General features: G+C 43.5%; 1 protein-coding gene across 5 annotated transcripts in view; it reads left to right on the forward strand.

Moving 5' to 3' along the window:
- Nucleotides 1-16,052, forward strand: part of LOC109874714 (rho GTPase-activating protein 21) — a 67,693-nt gene that overhangs the window by 39,820 nt on the left and 11,821 nt on the right. For all 5 annotated transcript variants that reach the window (XM_031809803.1, XM_031809802.1, XM_031809805.1 and 2 more), the window contains 14 exons: nt 7,264-7,407; nt 9,096-9,198; nt 9,314-9,359; nt 9,826-9,951; nt 10,161-10,466; nt 11,420-11,484; nt 11,630-11,754; nt 12,051-12,193; nt 12,398-12,559; nt 14,569-14,647; nt 14,778-14,851; nt 14,975-15,064; nt 15,179-15,346; nt 15,605-15,716. In XM_031809803.1, coding sequence (XP_031665663.1) covers nt 7,264-7,407; nt 9,096-9,198; nt 9,314-9,359; nt 9,826-9,951; nt 10,161-10,466; nt 11,420-11,484; nt 11,630-11,754; nt 12,051-12,193; nt 12,398-12,559; nt 14,569-14,647; nt 14,778-14,851; nt 14,975-15,064; nt 15,179-15,346; nt 15,605-15,716 — 1,743 coding nt within the window. The remainder of the gene's footprint in view (nt 1-7,263; nt 7,408-9,095; nt 9,199-9,313; nt 9,360-9,825; nt 9,952-10,160; nt 10,467-11,419; nt 11,485-11,629; nt 11,755-12,050; nt 12,194-12,397; nt 12,560-14,568; nt 14,648-14,777; nt 14,852-14,974; nt 15,065-15,178; nt 15,347-15,604; nt 15,717-16,052) is intronic.

Below are 16,052 nucleotides of genomic sequence, written 5' to 3' on the forward strand. Positions count from 1 at the left end.
TGAAAGATAGGGTCCTGAAAAAGGAAAGTTTTTTTTTTGTTTGTTCCTGATCTTATATACAGTACCAGTCAACCGTTTAGACACACCTACTCATTCAAGGGGTTTTCTTTCTTTTTACTTTTTTCTACATTGTAGAACAATGGTGAAGACAACAAAACTATGAAATAACACACATGGAATCAAAGTGTTAAACAAATCAAAATATATTTTAGATTCTTCAAAGTAGCCACCCTTTTCCTTGATGACAGCTTTGCCCCACTCTTGGCATTCTCTCAAACAGCTTCACCTAGAATGCTTTCCAAAAGTCTTGAAGGAGTTCCCACATATGCTGAGCACTTATTGGCTGCTTTTACTTCACTCTGCGGTCCAACCTATCTCAATTGGGTTGAGGTCGGGTGATTGTGGAGGCCTGGTCATCTGATGCAGCACTCCATCACTCTCCTTCTTGGTTAAATAGCCCTTACACAGCCTGTGTAAGGTGTGTTGGGTCATTGTCCTGTTGAAAAACAAATGATAGTCCCACTAAGCACAAACCAGATGGAATGGCTGTGCTGGTTAAGTGTGCCTTGATTTCTAAATACATCACTGACAGTGTCACCAGCAAAGCACCCCCACACCATCACACCTCTTTCTCCATACTGTTACCAGATATAAAGTATGTAGAAAAGGTAACAGACCTATGTATTTTAAAATATACAGTGGGGCAAAAAAGTATTTAGTCTGCCACCAATTGTGCAAGTTTTCCCACTTAAAAAGATGAGAGAGGCCTGTAATTTTCATCATAGGTACACTTCAACTATGACAGACAAAATGAGAATAAAAAATCCTGAAAATCACATTGTAGGATTTTTAATAAATGTATTCACAAACATGTGGTCTACACCACCAAGATTGGGGGGGCCTCTAAACATTTTTCTCTCCCCCTGCCACGCCCACAACCTAATCTATGATGTTGATGGTGATATGAACACTTGTCCTCATAAGAAGTGCTCGAAATGTCACTCCGGCTAAAGCCCGTGTCTAAAATGATTATTTTTTGCATTTGTGCATTTTCCTTTTATCTCCTCTTCATTTTGCTGATAAAGCTTTCCGCATTTTTAGCATTTCATAAACAGCTGAATTAGACAACTTTTCCTTAAAGGGACAGTGGGATGAAAATGTAGCCTGTTCTGACTATCCATTACACTGAGCTCACAACCTGCAATATTCAAGTTATTTTGTTTCAGGAGTCAGTCATACTTGTTTTTCTTCAATATTGTGGACAGCTAAGACATGGATGTATTATTACTGATTTGAAAAGTTGGGTCAGGGTGTACTCTAGCTAAAATACATCATATTTTACTGGGCCACTCAGTAAGTGCGATCAGTAAGGTAGGACACGCCTGTTTGCTGATCCACTTACAGTGTTCTGGAAGGACGCTGAAGAACATTGTGCATTCTACAGGTGTGTGTTCTCTGGAACTGGGTCACAGTGAGGCAGCAGAGATGAGGCATGGTGATTTTTAGTATGGCCCATGGGACAGAAGTTAGGTAGAGTTTGGTCGTAGAGCCAGCCAAGCCTGTTGTATTGTACCACTGGGATACGGGGGCAGCAACTACCACTAAGCAATTCATCATCAGACATTCAGATCTAATTTGCGCTTCAAATCACATTTTATTTGTTACATGCGCCGAATACAACCGAATACAAATTGAGTAGACCTTACCGTGAAATGCTTACTTACAAGCCCTTAACCATCAATGTAGTTTATGAAAAACAAGAGTAAATATTTACTAAATAAACGAAAGTAAAAAATTTTATGGCAACAATAAAATAACAATAATGAGGCTATATACAGGGGTACTGGTACCGAGTCAATGTGCAAGGGTACAGGTTAGTTGAGGTAATATGTACATGTAGGTGGAGTTAAATTGACTATGCATAGATAATAAACAGAGTAGCAGCAGCATTCATACAGTCATTCCTATTGATGGCACAGTGGATTACCAGCAATAGTGTGTTTTTAAATATGTGATATTTACAGTAAATCAACTCTGTCATGGTTTATACCGGGACTTGTTTTACTGAGGCCTGTGTGTGTCAGTCATGATGAACCCGTATGTAGCCTGGGCTTATTGTGTTAGCGTGATTGGGGCGGCAGGGTAGCCTAGTGGTTAGAGTGTTGGACTAGTAACCGGAAGGTTGCAAGTTCAAGCCCCCCAGCTGACAAGGTCAGCTTCTGCCCCTGAACAGGCAGTTTAACCCACTGTTCCTAGGCAGTCATTGAAAATAAGAATTTGTTCTTAACTGACTTGCCTAGTTAAATAAAGGTAAAAAAAAAATGTGCGCTGAGGCTTGTCATATCTCATTTAGGTGTTGGTTGAGGTGCTGCTCAGCTGACAGGAGTCTTTAAGGCATCTGCATGTTTCCCACCCGAAACAGTTCGGTAGAGTTTGCGTATATTATTTTTCGGCTGTTCGGGCATAAAAAAAATTCTGGAGGCAAGCTAAAGTTATGAGCCGAAGTCTAGGCCCCTTCAGTGATTGGTCAACAGTAGGGATTCTTCAATAAAATATTTGTCATTCAACGAGGGACGACTCGTTTTGATGCTAATTATTTTGAGAAATACTGCACCAAACATCTTAATTTGATGTAAAATCTCCTGCAAAAACTTCAAAATGAATGACAGAGTTCTTCTTGATTTATCTTAGATTAATTCTGACTATTTTGATTAAGTGTATACTGGCTACAGCTTCTCAAAATGGACAAATAGTACTATTGTGCTTTTTCAAGTGACGATCTTAATAAGGATCATACCCCCTTCTTTTTTATCTTCTTTTTTTGCCTAAAATGAGCTACCCAAATCTCACTGCCTGTAGCTCAGGACCTGAAGAAAGGATATGCATATTCTTGATACCATTAAGGAAACACTTTGAAATGTGTGTAAATGTGAAATGAATGTGGGAGAATATAACACATTATATCTGGTAAAAGATAATACAAGCAAAAAACATGCGTTTTATTTTAGCTCCATCTTTGAAATGGAAGAAAAAAGACATACTTTCAGATGTCTAGATGTTATTTTAGCCACCAGATGGCAGCAGTGTATGTGCAAAGTTTGACTGATCCAGTGAAGAATTACATGACTGCACAATATTTTGTATTGGGTTTGCCCAAATGTGCAGAATTGATACATTTTCAAGTACATAACTATAGAGAACATACAAAAATGATATGGTAATAAAACATTTAAGTTTACTCACTCCCACGAATGTCATACATGATGGATAATTAGCTTATGCACTAACTTTCAAACCTAGATAGCTGGGTGTGGTGTGTGTGGAGCCAGAGACAGCACTGGGGTCAAAATGTAGACCCCAGTTCCTACATTTGAACATAAAAATGTATTCTATCAAACAAAACTATGCTACATTTTATCTCTGGGACCCTCAGGATGACAAACACAGAGCAAGATTACTGAGTGTAAGTACATTATTTACCTTCAGAGGTGAATGCATCGAACAAGTTGCCACGATACAAGTTTTTTGTTGTTGTGCACTCTCCTCAAATAATAGCATTGTAGCTACTGTTAATTGGACACTGCAGTTAGCTTAAATTCGTGTTAATCTTTCTGCACATATAAGACATGTCTATGTCCCGGAAAGCACTTTGTGTTACCAAACTTACTGAAGGCATTGTTAAAATGATTGATTAAAGTCTGTTCTTGAATTTGCCTTTCAATAGACAATTTGCCTATTAGAGACAATGTAATTTTATCACTCACATTTCTTGTGAACGCCCCTCCACACAGCACTTATGACCCCATCATCTCTGTTATACCAGCCTGCCTTACTGGTGATGATGACCTTAATTTAACCAGTTAGAAATGTATTTATGTGTCATCCAGCAGGTAGCAGTTACATATCTACCTGTCATGGTACTTCCATACTGCTACTGCTGGTAGTGGAACAGGCAGGGCCAAGCCAGTTGCAGACAAAGCAGACAGTGAGGAGGGAGGGTGATGGGGCAGCCACAGCACCACAACTCTGGGCCTGGTGCCCATGATTCAGAGAACAGAGGTCTGATTGAGCCGCTCTAACCAGCCCTCAGGCTCCCATCAATGAGCCATTTGAAAGACCAGCAGGCCACTGTCTGTACGGTTGGAGCCCTCCTCGTCATGTGAGGTCAGATTCCATTCCAGTGGCCCAGAGTGTCAAAGCCGGTCGCTCACTAGTCTTCTTTAGCCAATGCTCTGGTCAAGGTTACATTCTTTACCCTCTTGGATCTAACAGCTGACAGTCTCAGTCTGGGTTTTATTGGGATTTAAAACATGTGGGGTGTTATTAGAATAAGGTCATCCATCTTCCACTGAATTTTAGTTTAAAGAGTTCAAATGTGGATTTAACTTTGACTGTCTCAACTAATATTGTTATGAGGGTCTTCAAATGCGATCCCTCGTTGAGGATTTATCTTGCAATGTTTCACCTTTGAGCTTTGCGTGGAACTCCAGGACTTGTATGGGAGTACAACCACTGCCAGAGAATCTGGAATGTTGTTTCCATCCCAGAGTGAGGAGGTCTGGTACTGGGTCAGTCTGATTCTGACCAGGCCAGGTGCGGTGACGGTCCTCTCCCAGGGCTAGTAATCCCTCCCTGTGCAGCATGCTGCTGGTGGACAGGCTGGGCATGGGGCTGGGGTCCTGGGCTTGGCTGGACCAGTGGGCCTGGTGCAGGGCCGGCCAGAAGTGTGAGCTTCGCTATCTGACGTTGGAGGAACCAGACGGCGTGTTGAGTTCCACAGACGGGAAGGGGTCCGTGTGTAACCTAGAAGAAGTACAGTTTCTTGTATGCAGTTATTTTCCATCTCAAAAGGTTGAGTGGGTGGTGTACATACCTCCTTTGTATGCTCTTTGATGTAGACACCATCAATGGGGTTGTACATTTGGCCCATGTTGTTGTCTAGCTGTATTTAATTTAACACTAGATCTAAAGACATCAGGGGGTGTTTGCCTCTACAGAGAGGGTGAAACTGCCTATGGGGTAGGCCTATATTGGTGACAGATGCCTATGGGGGTAGGCCTATATTGGTGACAGATACCTATGGGGGTAGGTCTATATTGGTGACAGATACCTATGGGGGTAGGTCTATATTAGTGACAGATACCTATGGGGGTAGGTCTATATTAGTGACAGATACCTATGGGGGTAGGTCTATATTAGTGACAGATGCCTATGGGGTAGGTCTATATTAGTGACAGATGCCTATGGGGGTAGGTCTATATTAGTGACAGATACCTATGGGGGTAGGTCTATATTAGTGACAGATACCTATGGGGGTAGGTCTATATTAGTGACAGATGCCTATGGGGTAGGTCTATATTAGTGACAGATGCCTATGGGGTAGGTCTATAATGGTGACAGATGCCTATGGGGGTAGGCCTATATAAGTGACAGATGCCTATGGGGTAGGCCTATAATTGTGACCGATGCTTATGGGGGTAGGCCTATAATAGTGACAGATGCCTATGGGGGTAGACCTATAATAGTGACAGATGCCTATGGGAGTAGACCTATATTGGTGACTGATACCTATGGGGTAGGCCTTTATTAGTGACAGATGCCTAATAGGTGAGGCCTATATTAGTGACAGATGCCTAATAGGTTAGGCCTATTTTAGTGACAGATGCCTAATAGGTTAGGCCTATATTAGTGACAGATGCCTATAGTTTAGGCCTATATTAGTGACAGATGCCTAATAGGTTAGGCCTATATTAGTGACAGATGCCTAATAGTTTAGGCCTATATTAGTGACAGATGCCTGTAGTTTAGGCCTATATTAGTGACAGATGCCTATATTAGTGACTGATGCCTATAGTTTAGGCCTATATTAGTGACAGATGCCTATATTAGTGACTGATGCCTAATAGTTTAGGCCTATATTAGTGACAGATGCCTAATAGTTTAGGCCTATATTAGTGACAGATGCCTAATAGTTTAGGCCTATATTAGTGACAGATGCCTATAGTTTAGGCCTATATTAGTGACAGATGCCTATAGTTTAGGCCTATATTAGTGACAGATGCCTATATTAGTGACAGATGCCTATAGTTTAGGCCTATATTAGTGACTGATGCCTATAGTTTAGGCCTATATTAGTGACAGATGCCTATATTAGTGACTGATGCCTATAGTTTAGGCCTATATTAGTGACAGATGCCTATATTAGTGACAGATGCCTATAGTTTAGGCCTATATTAGTGACAGATGCCTATAGTTTAGGCCTATATTAGTGACAGATGCCTAATAGGTTAGGCCTATATTAGTGACAGATGCCTAATAGTTTAGGCCTATATTAGTGACAGATGCCTATAGTTTAGGCCTATATTAGTGACAGATGCCTATAGTTTAGGCCTATATTAGTGACAGATGCCTATATTAGTGACAGATGCCTATAGTTTAGGCCTATATTAGTGACAGATGCCTATAGTTTAGGCCTATATTAGTGACAGATGCCTATATTAGTGACTGATGCCTATAGTTTAGGCCTATATTAGTGACTGATGCCTATAGTTTAGGCCTATATTAGTGACAGATGCCTATATTAGTGACTGATGCCTATAGTTTAGGCCTATATTAGTGACAGATGCCTATATTAGTGACTGATGCCTATAGTTTAGGCCTATATTAGTGACGGATGCCTATATTAGTGACAGATGCCTATAGTTTAGGCCTATATTAGTGACGGATGCCTATATTAGTGACAGATGCCTATGGGGTTACATTGCCGCTGCTCCTTTACAACCCTTCTCCTTGGCCCTGGTTGAGGTGAGAGATGGGTGCAGCCTGGGAGGCTGGAAAGAAGGAACTAGGGCAGTGGCTTTTAAATTTAGCTCCACATGCCCCACGGCTGCAGGTAGAGAGCAGCTTTGTACTCTGAGCTGTTTTGGGCTTGGAGCGCCAGGGGTGGATTGGAGTCAGAGATGCTGCACTACTCAGCAGTTAAGTTTCACATTTTTCTTTTAAAAAAGGGGATATGTCAGAGAGGGGAAGAGAGCAGGAGAGATACTCATTTCTAGCAGCCGTGTTGTTGGTGTAGTGCCATGCAAGGGTTACATTGGGACTCTTCTTAATGCTGCAGTGGTCGACTTGCTGAAGATGCCAAACTGAAATATCTCAGGAAGCTGAATTATTTTTTTAATCCATTATGATGAGGAAGTTCATGGGGTTGATCATGATGATGTTTGTCCATCATGTAATACCGAAGTGTGTGTTGTGTGATTGCAGACGAGCCGGCTAGCCCTAGTGTTGACCATGAGGCCACGTCCATTCCTGCTTCCGCCGTGATATCTGGCTTTCCAGCCGTACTCCCCCTGAACCCAAGCTCCTCCCCGTGCCCTTTCATTCGCCGACAGATGTCACATGACCAAGGTAAGAGGCACTGTGGGGGTGGGGCTCCTGGTTGTCATGGTTATGGTACAGATACAGTTCTGTCTGTTGCTGTGTTGTTAATGCCCGTGTCTGTTTCAGTCATTAGTGGCATCTGAAACATGGTACCCTATTCCGTATGTAGTGCACTAATGTTAACCACATCCCCATGGGCAAAAGTACTGCACTATATAGGAAATACTACCGTTCCGTTTCAGCCACCTCCATTGTGTTGATTTCTGAGAATGCATGACATTGACCCAGTTCTTTCTACAGGCTTGAAAGCAGCGAGGATGTCTCCTCCATCAGTGCCAAATCACTTTGAAGTAAAATTTGCAGTTTGACATTGCTTAGATATCCCATTCACTTTGGGCTGTGCATTTCAACACAATTCTGTCCTGAAAATACATTGGACCAGTCATGCTTATCGGTCTGTAGGTTAATTTGCATAGTTTTTGTGGAATTAAATTGCCCTGTGTGTTTTTGTTAGTCTTTGTGCATTTTATTTATCACACGCACAGCTTACAGAGCCTAGTTTGAGGAGCGGAATAGCCTACCACCTGTCAGACAGCACCAGAGTAGCTCCTCAAGGCTACTGGAGTAACATCTCTATATGCGATCGCATGGTAAACGTTGATGGCCACAATTAAAAAGTAGCTATTTTTATTTCCCAATCTCAACTTGTAAAGCGTGTCTCCCATTCCCATTAGGAGGCATAAACTATAGCCTGCCTACTGTCAGTGATCACCACCATTTTGCAATGTGAGCTTGAGGCAGTAGACCTGTTTGAAACCTGATCGTTTTACTTCAAAAAATGAGGCATATCTTACCTTGTTCAAAGTAGCCTAGTGAAAATCCATCCATAGAGACGTGGAGGCAATTATTTAATAAAGTCTTCCTCTAGCCATTAACCAGCATTTCTCTCCTGTTCTATTGGTTTTCATATCAACTTTCTTTCATTGTCCAGAAAGCCAAAGGCACAATCCTAGTCATATAGCAACCCATCATGGTAGTTACTCTTTCTAAGTTTCTAACAGCGACGTTCATCCCTGTCACGTGTGGAACTGCTCACATTAGGTCTGCTGTTTACAACTGTGTTTTCCGCTAATTGTATTTGGGTAAATGTTTGAAAATGAAGTTTTATCTGCTTAATTACAGGAGTTGCATGTTCAATAACAGGCTATTGTTGCATGTTTTCATTAAGCTCATAATGAAAAATGTCCTGTCCTTGTATGCATGCATAGTATCAGAGGGGAAGAGTCAACGCGAGAGGTTTCACTCTTGACAAAATCTGTCCAAAATAAGCCCAATGCGTTTGAATGGACTTATTTTGGGCCTAAGCTTGTCGCCTGCCTTCCCGCCGACACCTCCCATTGTTAGGGCGGAAACATACGCATCTCGTCATTATATACAGATATCTGATAGTATTTTCTGTTGGTCAAGTAATTTTACCATTGGGGATTTCTTTTACTCTTTGTTGACTGGTTAATGAGGGTCAGTTAGTCGGCAGAAAAATGGGCCGAATTTGAATCTCTAGTCCTGTGATATTGAGCTCTAATACCACCACTGACCCTCACCAATAACACCCAGCTGGAACATCACTCTGCCCTGACTCCTTAAAACACTTATGTACCCCTGTTGCCATGACACAGCCCTTCACACTGTCGTTGTATACATCTTCCGTTCTCAAGAGTCTCTCAGAAATGCTATCCTGGAGTCTGATGCTTCGACCAAACAAGAGCGGTCCAAATCCTGTGACGAGGGTCTGGATAACTACAGAGAGGAAGGCAGAGGGTAAGTCCCTTTTGAAATTTGGTCTGATTTCTCATGATACTCTTTTCCAATGGTTCTCTATTCATCCTCCTAATATCTGCCATTTTGTCGTCCCCCCCCTTCTCTCGGTCTCCAGCCGGTCCAACAGTAAACACATGCCTGGACTGAGAGGCCTAAGAAAGGTGAGGACACGGATCAATCCAGGGTTAATTAACCACAACATGTCGCCTGTGTTTATAACAACTGTAAAGGGTTATAACAGCTCTATAAAGGTTTATCCATGACATGTTGGCTGTGTTTATAATGTCTGTTAAATTGCTAGGGACTATTATGATTAAGGTCTTCTGCTTTTCCCCACATTAAGTGCCCAACGGTGTGACAAGCTGCTACTTTTATTAAATTAGTTTTTAATTCAGTCTTTCTACTCTCCCTGTGCCTTTGAAATGTTTTCTAATCACATTGACAGGATGTTGTGTGGTTTTTGGCTCATCTAGATTTCCTCAGCCATAATGAACTCGCCTGTCTGTGATTTTCCTGCGGTAGTCAGGCTTTGATGCTCCCGAGACTCCTGGGGATTGACGCTCTTTAAGAGTACAGGCTCGCTGTTTCTGATGATACTCCTATTGGTGTGTGTGTGTGTGTGTGTAGGCTCTGGATGGACACAAGTCGTCTGAAGACTCTGGTTCCAGAAGGGACTCCTCTTCAGATATCTTCAGTGACTCTTCTAAAGAAGGCTGGCTCAACTTCAGGCAGCTCAACACTGAGAAGAGCAAGGTATGTGTTTTTATATTGTCAAATCATGTGGCGGTCTACTGTGCTGGTCTGGTTACAATCCACCATAGATGCTGGAAAGGACAAAGTCAAACAAAAATATCCACAATAGTGTGAAAAAGAAAACATGCACGCCCACCCCCACACCGCAAACAATCGAGATCTTCACGCAGAGCCTTATCTCGTTTCTTTCTCTTCCCAACTCTCTGTAGCGTGTGAGCGGGGGTTCGAGGTCGTGGAAGCAGATGTACGCTGTGCTGCGAGGCCACGCCCTCACGCTCTACAAGGACAAGAAGGACGGCGTCTCTCACGCCTCCTCCCACTCCCAGTCCGACGACGACCCACAGCCAATCAGCATCAAGGCCTGCCTGATTGACATCTCCTACAGCGACACAAAACGCAAGAACGTGCTGCGGCTGACCACGTCGCACTGCGGGTACCTGTTCCAGGCGGAGGGCAGGGATGACATGCTGTCCTGGATCAGAGTCATCCAGGAGAATAGTAATCTGGATGATGAGGTGGGTTCTTCTGGGAAAGATGCTACGCTCTAATCTACTGCATTACTAATCTAATCATAATCACATGATGTCATTGTAGTGCGTTTCAATTCCTTGGTGTCCAATCTTAGATTGAATCATTCTTTGCTGAGCACATGTTTTTATCCAAAGTGACTCGCATACAGTAGCTAGCATTTATACCAAGATTCAGGTGCCCAGGTCATAGCCTTACCTCAAGGCAGTTGTTTGAAATGCCTGTGTTCTTTTTTTGAAGCAGTCACTTGTGAGTAGCCTGCATTTGCACTTCTTGGATCTCATTTACACCAGTCATTGTCACTGTCCTTGGTCACTAGAAGAAACAATAGATTTTGGACAGAGAGACTAAACCATCTTCGTTCACTGCTCCTCCCCTTGGGTTAACTGCTATGAAGAGTTTGTCCGGTTGCCTTGGTGTTCCTGTTCTGTGGGTAGACTGTCTACTACTGCCTTAAAGTAACAATGTCAAACCATTTTAACACTAGGGACAGTTTCCCTAACATAGATTAAGCCTATTCCTGAAAAAGCTGGGGAAACTACCCCTCGACTACTAATGCTTACTGTATGTATGATATCACTAGGCTACAGATTATACAAAAACATCCCCTGCTGGACTCTAACAAGAATGTTTTACTGTTGCTGTTCTATCACCTTGTCTGTTGGCCTGTGAAATGAGCTAACAGTGCACTTGCTTGTTCAGCGGTTTGCCCCTTCTCAGTTAGCCTTCCCTGGGTCTTTGTCTATGGTCTCAGTCTCCCACAGAGTCTCACTACTGGGGACCAGCCCATGACTTCTAAATAGCACAAACAGGATTCAGTGTGGTAAACTACTAAATCATGTTAACTTTAAACTCTCTACACAAACAGTAGATCAGTGATTAACCCTTTTAGGTTTGATTCTTTACATGGACTGACTTTGTTGTCTGTGATGTGTTTCAGAGTGCTGGTATAACCAGCCAGGACCTGATCAGCAGAAAGATCAGAGAGTACAACACCATGATGAGGTATGCAGCCTGACACATGCCCTCTTTATTTCACCCACAATGCAATGTCCCTTTAGACCCACTCCTATGCACAAGCCATTCAAGTCACACATAGTATTATTGAATGTACTAGAATATCATATTTGTGTCTCTGTGTTGGATCCAGTGCCCCCAGCACTAAGACTGAGCCTTCCCCCAAAACCTCCCGGCAGTCCCTCAGTATCAGACACACCCTCCTGGGGGGGAAGGGAGAAGGCAAGAGCCCACACTCACCCAAAACAGGAGAGAGGGGTAAGATTACAAAAGAGCGCTTAAAGCAAGCGATTACATTTACCACCAGTAGACATGCTGTGTCCTTTACAAACAGCTGAAAAGGAGTGCATAGTGCCGAAGGTATAGCTATTCTACACAGTAAAGGTGCACAGTAAATATGGTAGGCCTTCATGTGGAAATATGTTATTGAAAATGTTTATCTTTGGCTGTCTGCAGAAGCAGCTGTTGACCCTCCAGTAGCTAGTGTGGTTTGAGTGTGTACCTTTAGTGTGGATTAGCTCTGACACGGCTGCTTTGTGTGTGTGTTCTGTCAGATGACTCCAGTCCTCCACGGGATAAGGCTGCCTGGAGGAGGGGCATCCCCGGCATCATGAGGAAGCCCTTTGAGAAGAAGGCCACAGCTGGGGTCACCTTTGGGGTGCGCCTCGATGACTGCCCATCTGCACAGACCAACCGGGTAAGTGAGAGAGTGTGTTCACATGTGAGAAAGACATGGTGCAAATGATGTTGAATGAATTGAGCATGTGTTTTGTTCCCCTTTGATGGTCTTACATTTGTGAGGTTTAACTTCTATGTTATGTTTATGAAAGTGGTATCTATTTATTTATTTGTTTCTTGATTCATCCAATGTGTATAATGCTAAAGGCTTAATGCCGTGTAGTTTGTTCCCCTCATCGTGGAGGTGTGCTGTAAGCTGGTAGAGGAGAGGGGGTTGGAGTACACTGGGATCTACAGAGTACCAGGGAACAACGCTGCCATCTCCAGCATGCAGGAGGAGCTGGACAATAAAGGACTGATGAGTGACATCGACATCCAAGAAGATGTGAGTGACACACACAGACACACACCAACCTCTCCTTGTTCCAGTCTGTAATCCCCACATGTTTTAAGCTAACCACCATCATTCCTGTTCCCAAGAACTCTAATGCTTCATGCCACAATGACTACCACCCTGTAGCGCTCACATCTGTAATCATGAAGTGCTTTGAGAAGCTGTTTATGGCACACATTAACTCCACCATCCCAGCCACCCTAGACCCACTCCAATTGGCATACCACCCCAACAGATCCATAGATGACGCAATCTCAATTGCTCTCCACACTGCCATAACCCACCTAGATAAGAGGAATACCTATGTGAGAATGCTGCTCATTGACTACAGCTCAACGTTCAACACCATTGTCCCACCCAAGTTCGTCACCAAGCTTAGGACTCTGGGTCTGAACACCTCCCTCTGCAACTGGATCCTGGACCTCCTGACGGGCTGACCCCAGGTGGTGAGGGTAGGCAACGTCATCTCTGCCGCGCTGACCCTCAACACAGGGGCCCCACAGGGATGTGTGCTTAGTCCCCTCCTGTACTCTCCGTTTACCCACGACTGAGTGGCCAAGCACGACTTCAACACAATCAAGTTTGCTGACAATGCAACGGTGGTAGGCCTGATCACCGACGACGATGAGGCAGACTACAGGGAGGAGGTCAGTGCCCTGGCAGTGTGGTCCCAGAACAACAACCTCTCCCTCAACGTCAGTAAGACCAAGGAGCTGATGGTGGTCTACAGGAAATGTGGTGGGGGGGGGGGATCATGCCCACATTGACAGGACTGTAGTGGAGCAGGTCGAGAGCTTCAAGTTCCTCTGTATACAAATCACTAAAGTCTTAAAATGGTCCAAACACACATGCACAGACGGGAAGAAGCCGCGACAGCTCCTCCTCCCTCCGAGGTTGAAAAGGTTTGGCATGGGCCCTAAAATCCTCAAAGTTCTACAGCTCTACCGTTGAGAGCATTTTGACTGGCTGCATCACTGCCTGGTCTTGCAATCGTGCCGCCATCGATCGCATGGCTCTACAGAGGGTGGTGCGGACAGCCCAGTACATCACTGGAGCCTAGCTCCTTGCCGTCCAGGACATCTGTATCAGGCGGTGTGAAAGGAAGGCCCGGAAAATTGACTCCAACCACCGAAGCCATAGACTATTCTCTCTGCTTCCGCATGGCAAGCGGTACAGTGCATCAAGTCTGGTACCAACAGGCTCTTGAATAATTTCTATCCCCAAGCAATAAGACTGTTAAATAGCTAACAGAATAGCTACACGGACTATCTGAGTCTACCTTGTATCTTTATTGACCTTTATTTTTGCACTGTCTCTATGCACACTCACAGGGCCCTACACACACACACACACACACACACACACACACACACACACACACTCACAGGGCCCTACACACACACACACACACACACACACACACACACACACACACACACACACACACACACACACTCACACACACACACACATACACATACACACACACACTCACAGGGCCCCACACACACACACACACACACACACACACACACACACACACACACACACAATTCAATCTGCTCATAGACACGTAATATGCACGTACATTTATACTGACTCTACACATACAAACACACCCACTCACATACAAGCTGCTGTGCCTCTGTTTCTTATATCCTGTTGCCAAGTCACCTTACCCCTATACATATCTACCTCCATCACTCTAATATCCCAGCACATTGTAAATATGCTATTGGAACTGACCCTGTATATAGTATGCTTGCTTGCTTACTTACTTACTTATTGTGTTCTTCATATTTCTTATTTTTTGCTCTGTGTTACTGTTTTCTTTAAGTATTACATTCTTATTGATTTACTGCATTGTTGGGTTTTGAGTTTGCAAGAAAGACACTTGTCTGTACTTGTGCATGTGACATTAAAACTTGAAACATACATATATATCTCCCATACCTCACAATAACTCCTTTAATGGTTTTCTCACTTGTTTTCCCTGACAGAAATGGAGGGACCTAAATGTAATCAGTAGTTTACTGAAATCCTTCTTCCGGAAACTTCCAGAACCCCTTTTTACAAATGGTGAGATACTGAACACACAGTAAATGCATATAAAGAAAAGACAATTGGTTAAGAAAGCATTGTTAATTAATTCTATTTATTTAGACAAGGCTGTTAAAGGAACTAAGTGGTCCTTGCATTCTATTTACAGAAAAATATGCAGATTTTATTGAAGCCAATCGAACAGAAGATGCAGTGGAGAGGTTGAAAGAGCTCAAGAGGCTGGTAAGTTACAGTTCATTCTATGAGGGTTTTATAGATCTATAGGAATAAGAGCTTCATGTAGTCTATTGGTAGGTTTTAATTGTTGCATTCAAGCATTGAAGGTTGGTTCTCTTTTCTTCGCAGATCCTTGAATTGCCTGAGCATCACTATGAAACCCTCAAATTTCTCTCTGGACACCTCAAGTTGGTCTCTGAAAACTGTGAGAAAAATAAGGTATGTCAGTGTGAGGGATAAAATGTTTTTTAAAAGGAGCCTTTTAATAGAGAGGCCTTGTGTATGGACTCGACTGAATGCCACCCACCCACGCCCCCCCCCCCCCCCCCCCAGATGGAGCCTCGTAACCTGGCCATCGTGTTTGGTCCGACTCTGGTCAGGACCTCGGAGGACAACATGACCAATATGGTCAACCACATGCCAGACCAGTGCAAGATAGTGGAGAACCTCATTCAGCAGTTTGACTGGTTCTTCACTGAGGAGGGGGACGATGACCCTGTTGTACGTAGCATCTCTCTCGCCATCTCGCTACTGCTTTCTCACCCCACCCACACGCACACACCTATCTAAACACACTCGGTCATGCTACTCTCAGCTGGTAATAACACACAATGTTCAGTGTGTGATGTAGTGGATGTTTGTTAATCTTGCTGGTTGACTAAAGTGTTGTATGAGAACATGTGAACATTTTTCTCTCTGCATCCCTCGTTGACTTCTTTCCTCTACGTTCCTCTCCCTCATTGGATCTCTCTCCTGCAGACCTCAGTGGAACAGGAGAGTACAGTGCAGTCTCAGCCTGTGCCGAACATCGACCACCTGCTGTCCAACATCGGCCGGACCACAACAACCACCTCAGCTGCGGAAGTCTCAGGTAACTCACCTTTTTCTCATTGTTACCACGCCTGGCGTGGCTCTAATGCAACACTCCTGTGACTGTTTTACCAGTATACTAATGAGCCTCAGAAAAAGGGACACACGCATTTCCTGGGTATGTTCAGAATGTACCTGTTAGTCCTAAAATAAGAGGCTTCGTGTTTGCTTTCCATCAGATGATCTAAAGCTAAGCAAGTCTACTGAAAAGTCTCGTGCTTTTGTAAAGGCAAGCTATTTTAGCAATTCTTCAATGGAAGGATTTTCGGTTATCCAATTGGAAATTGCTGAAAATAATTTGCAAAAGTTGTTAAGGTCTGTTTCGTTGTCATTCTTT

Source organism: Oncorhynchus kisutch, linkage group LG30, assembly GCF_002021735.2.
Source record: "Oncorhynchus kisutch isolate 150728-3 linkage group LG30, Okis_V2, whole genome shotgun sequence".
Lineage (NCBI taxonomy): Eukaryota > Metazoa > Chordata > Actinopteri > Salmoniformes > Salmonidae > Oncorhynchus > Oncorhynchus kisutch.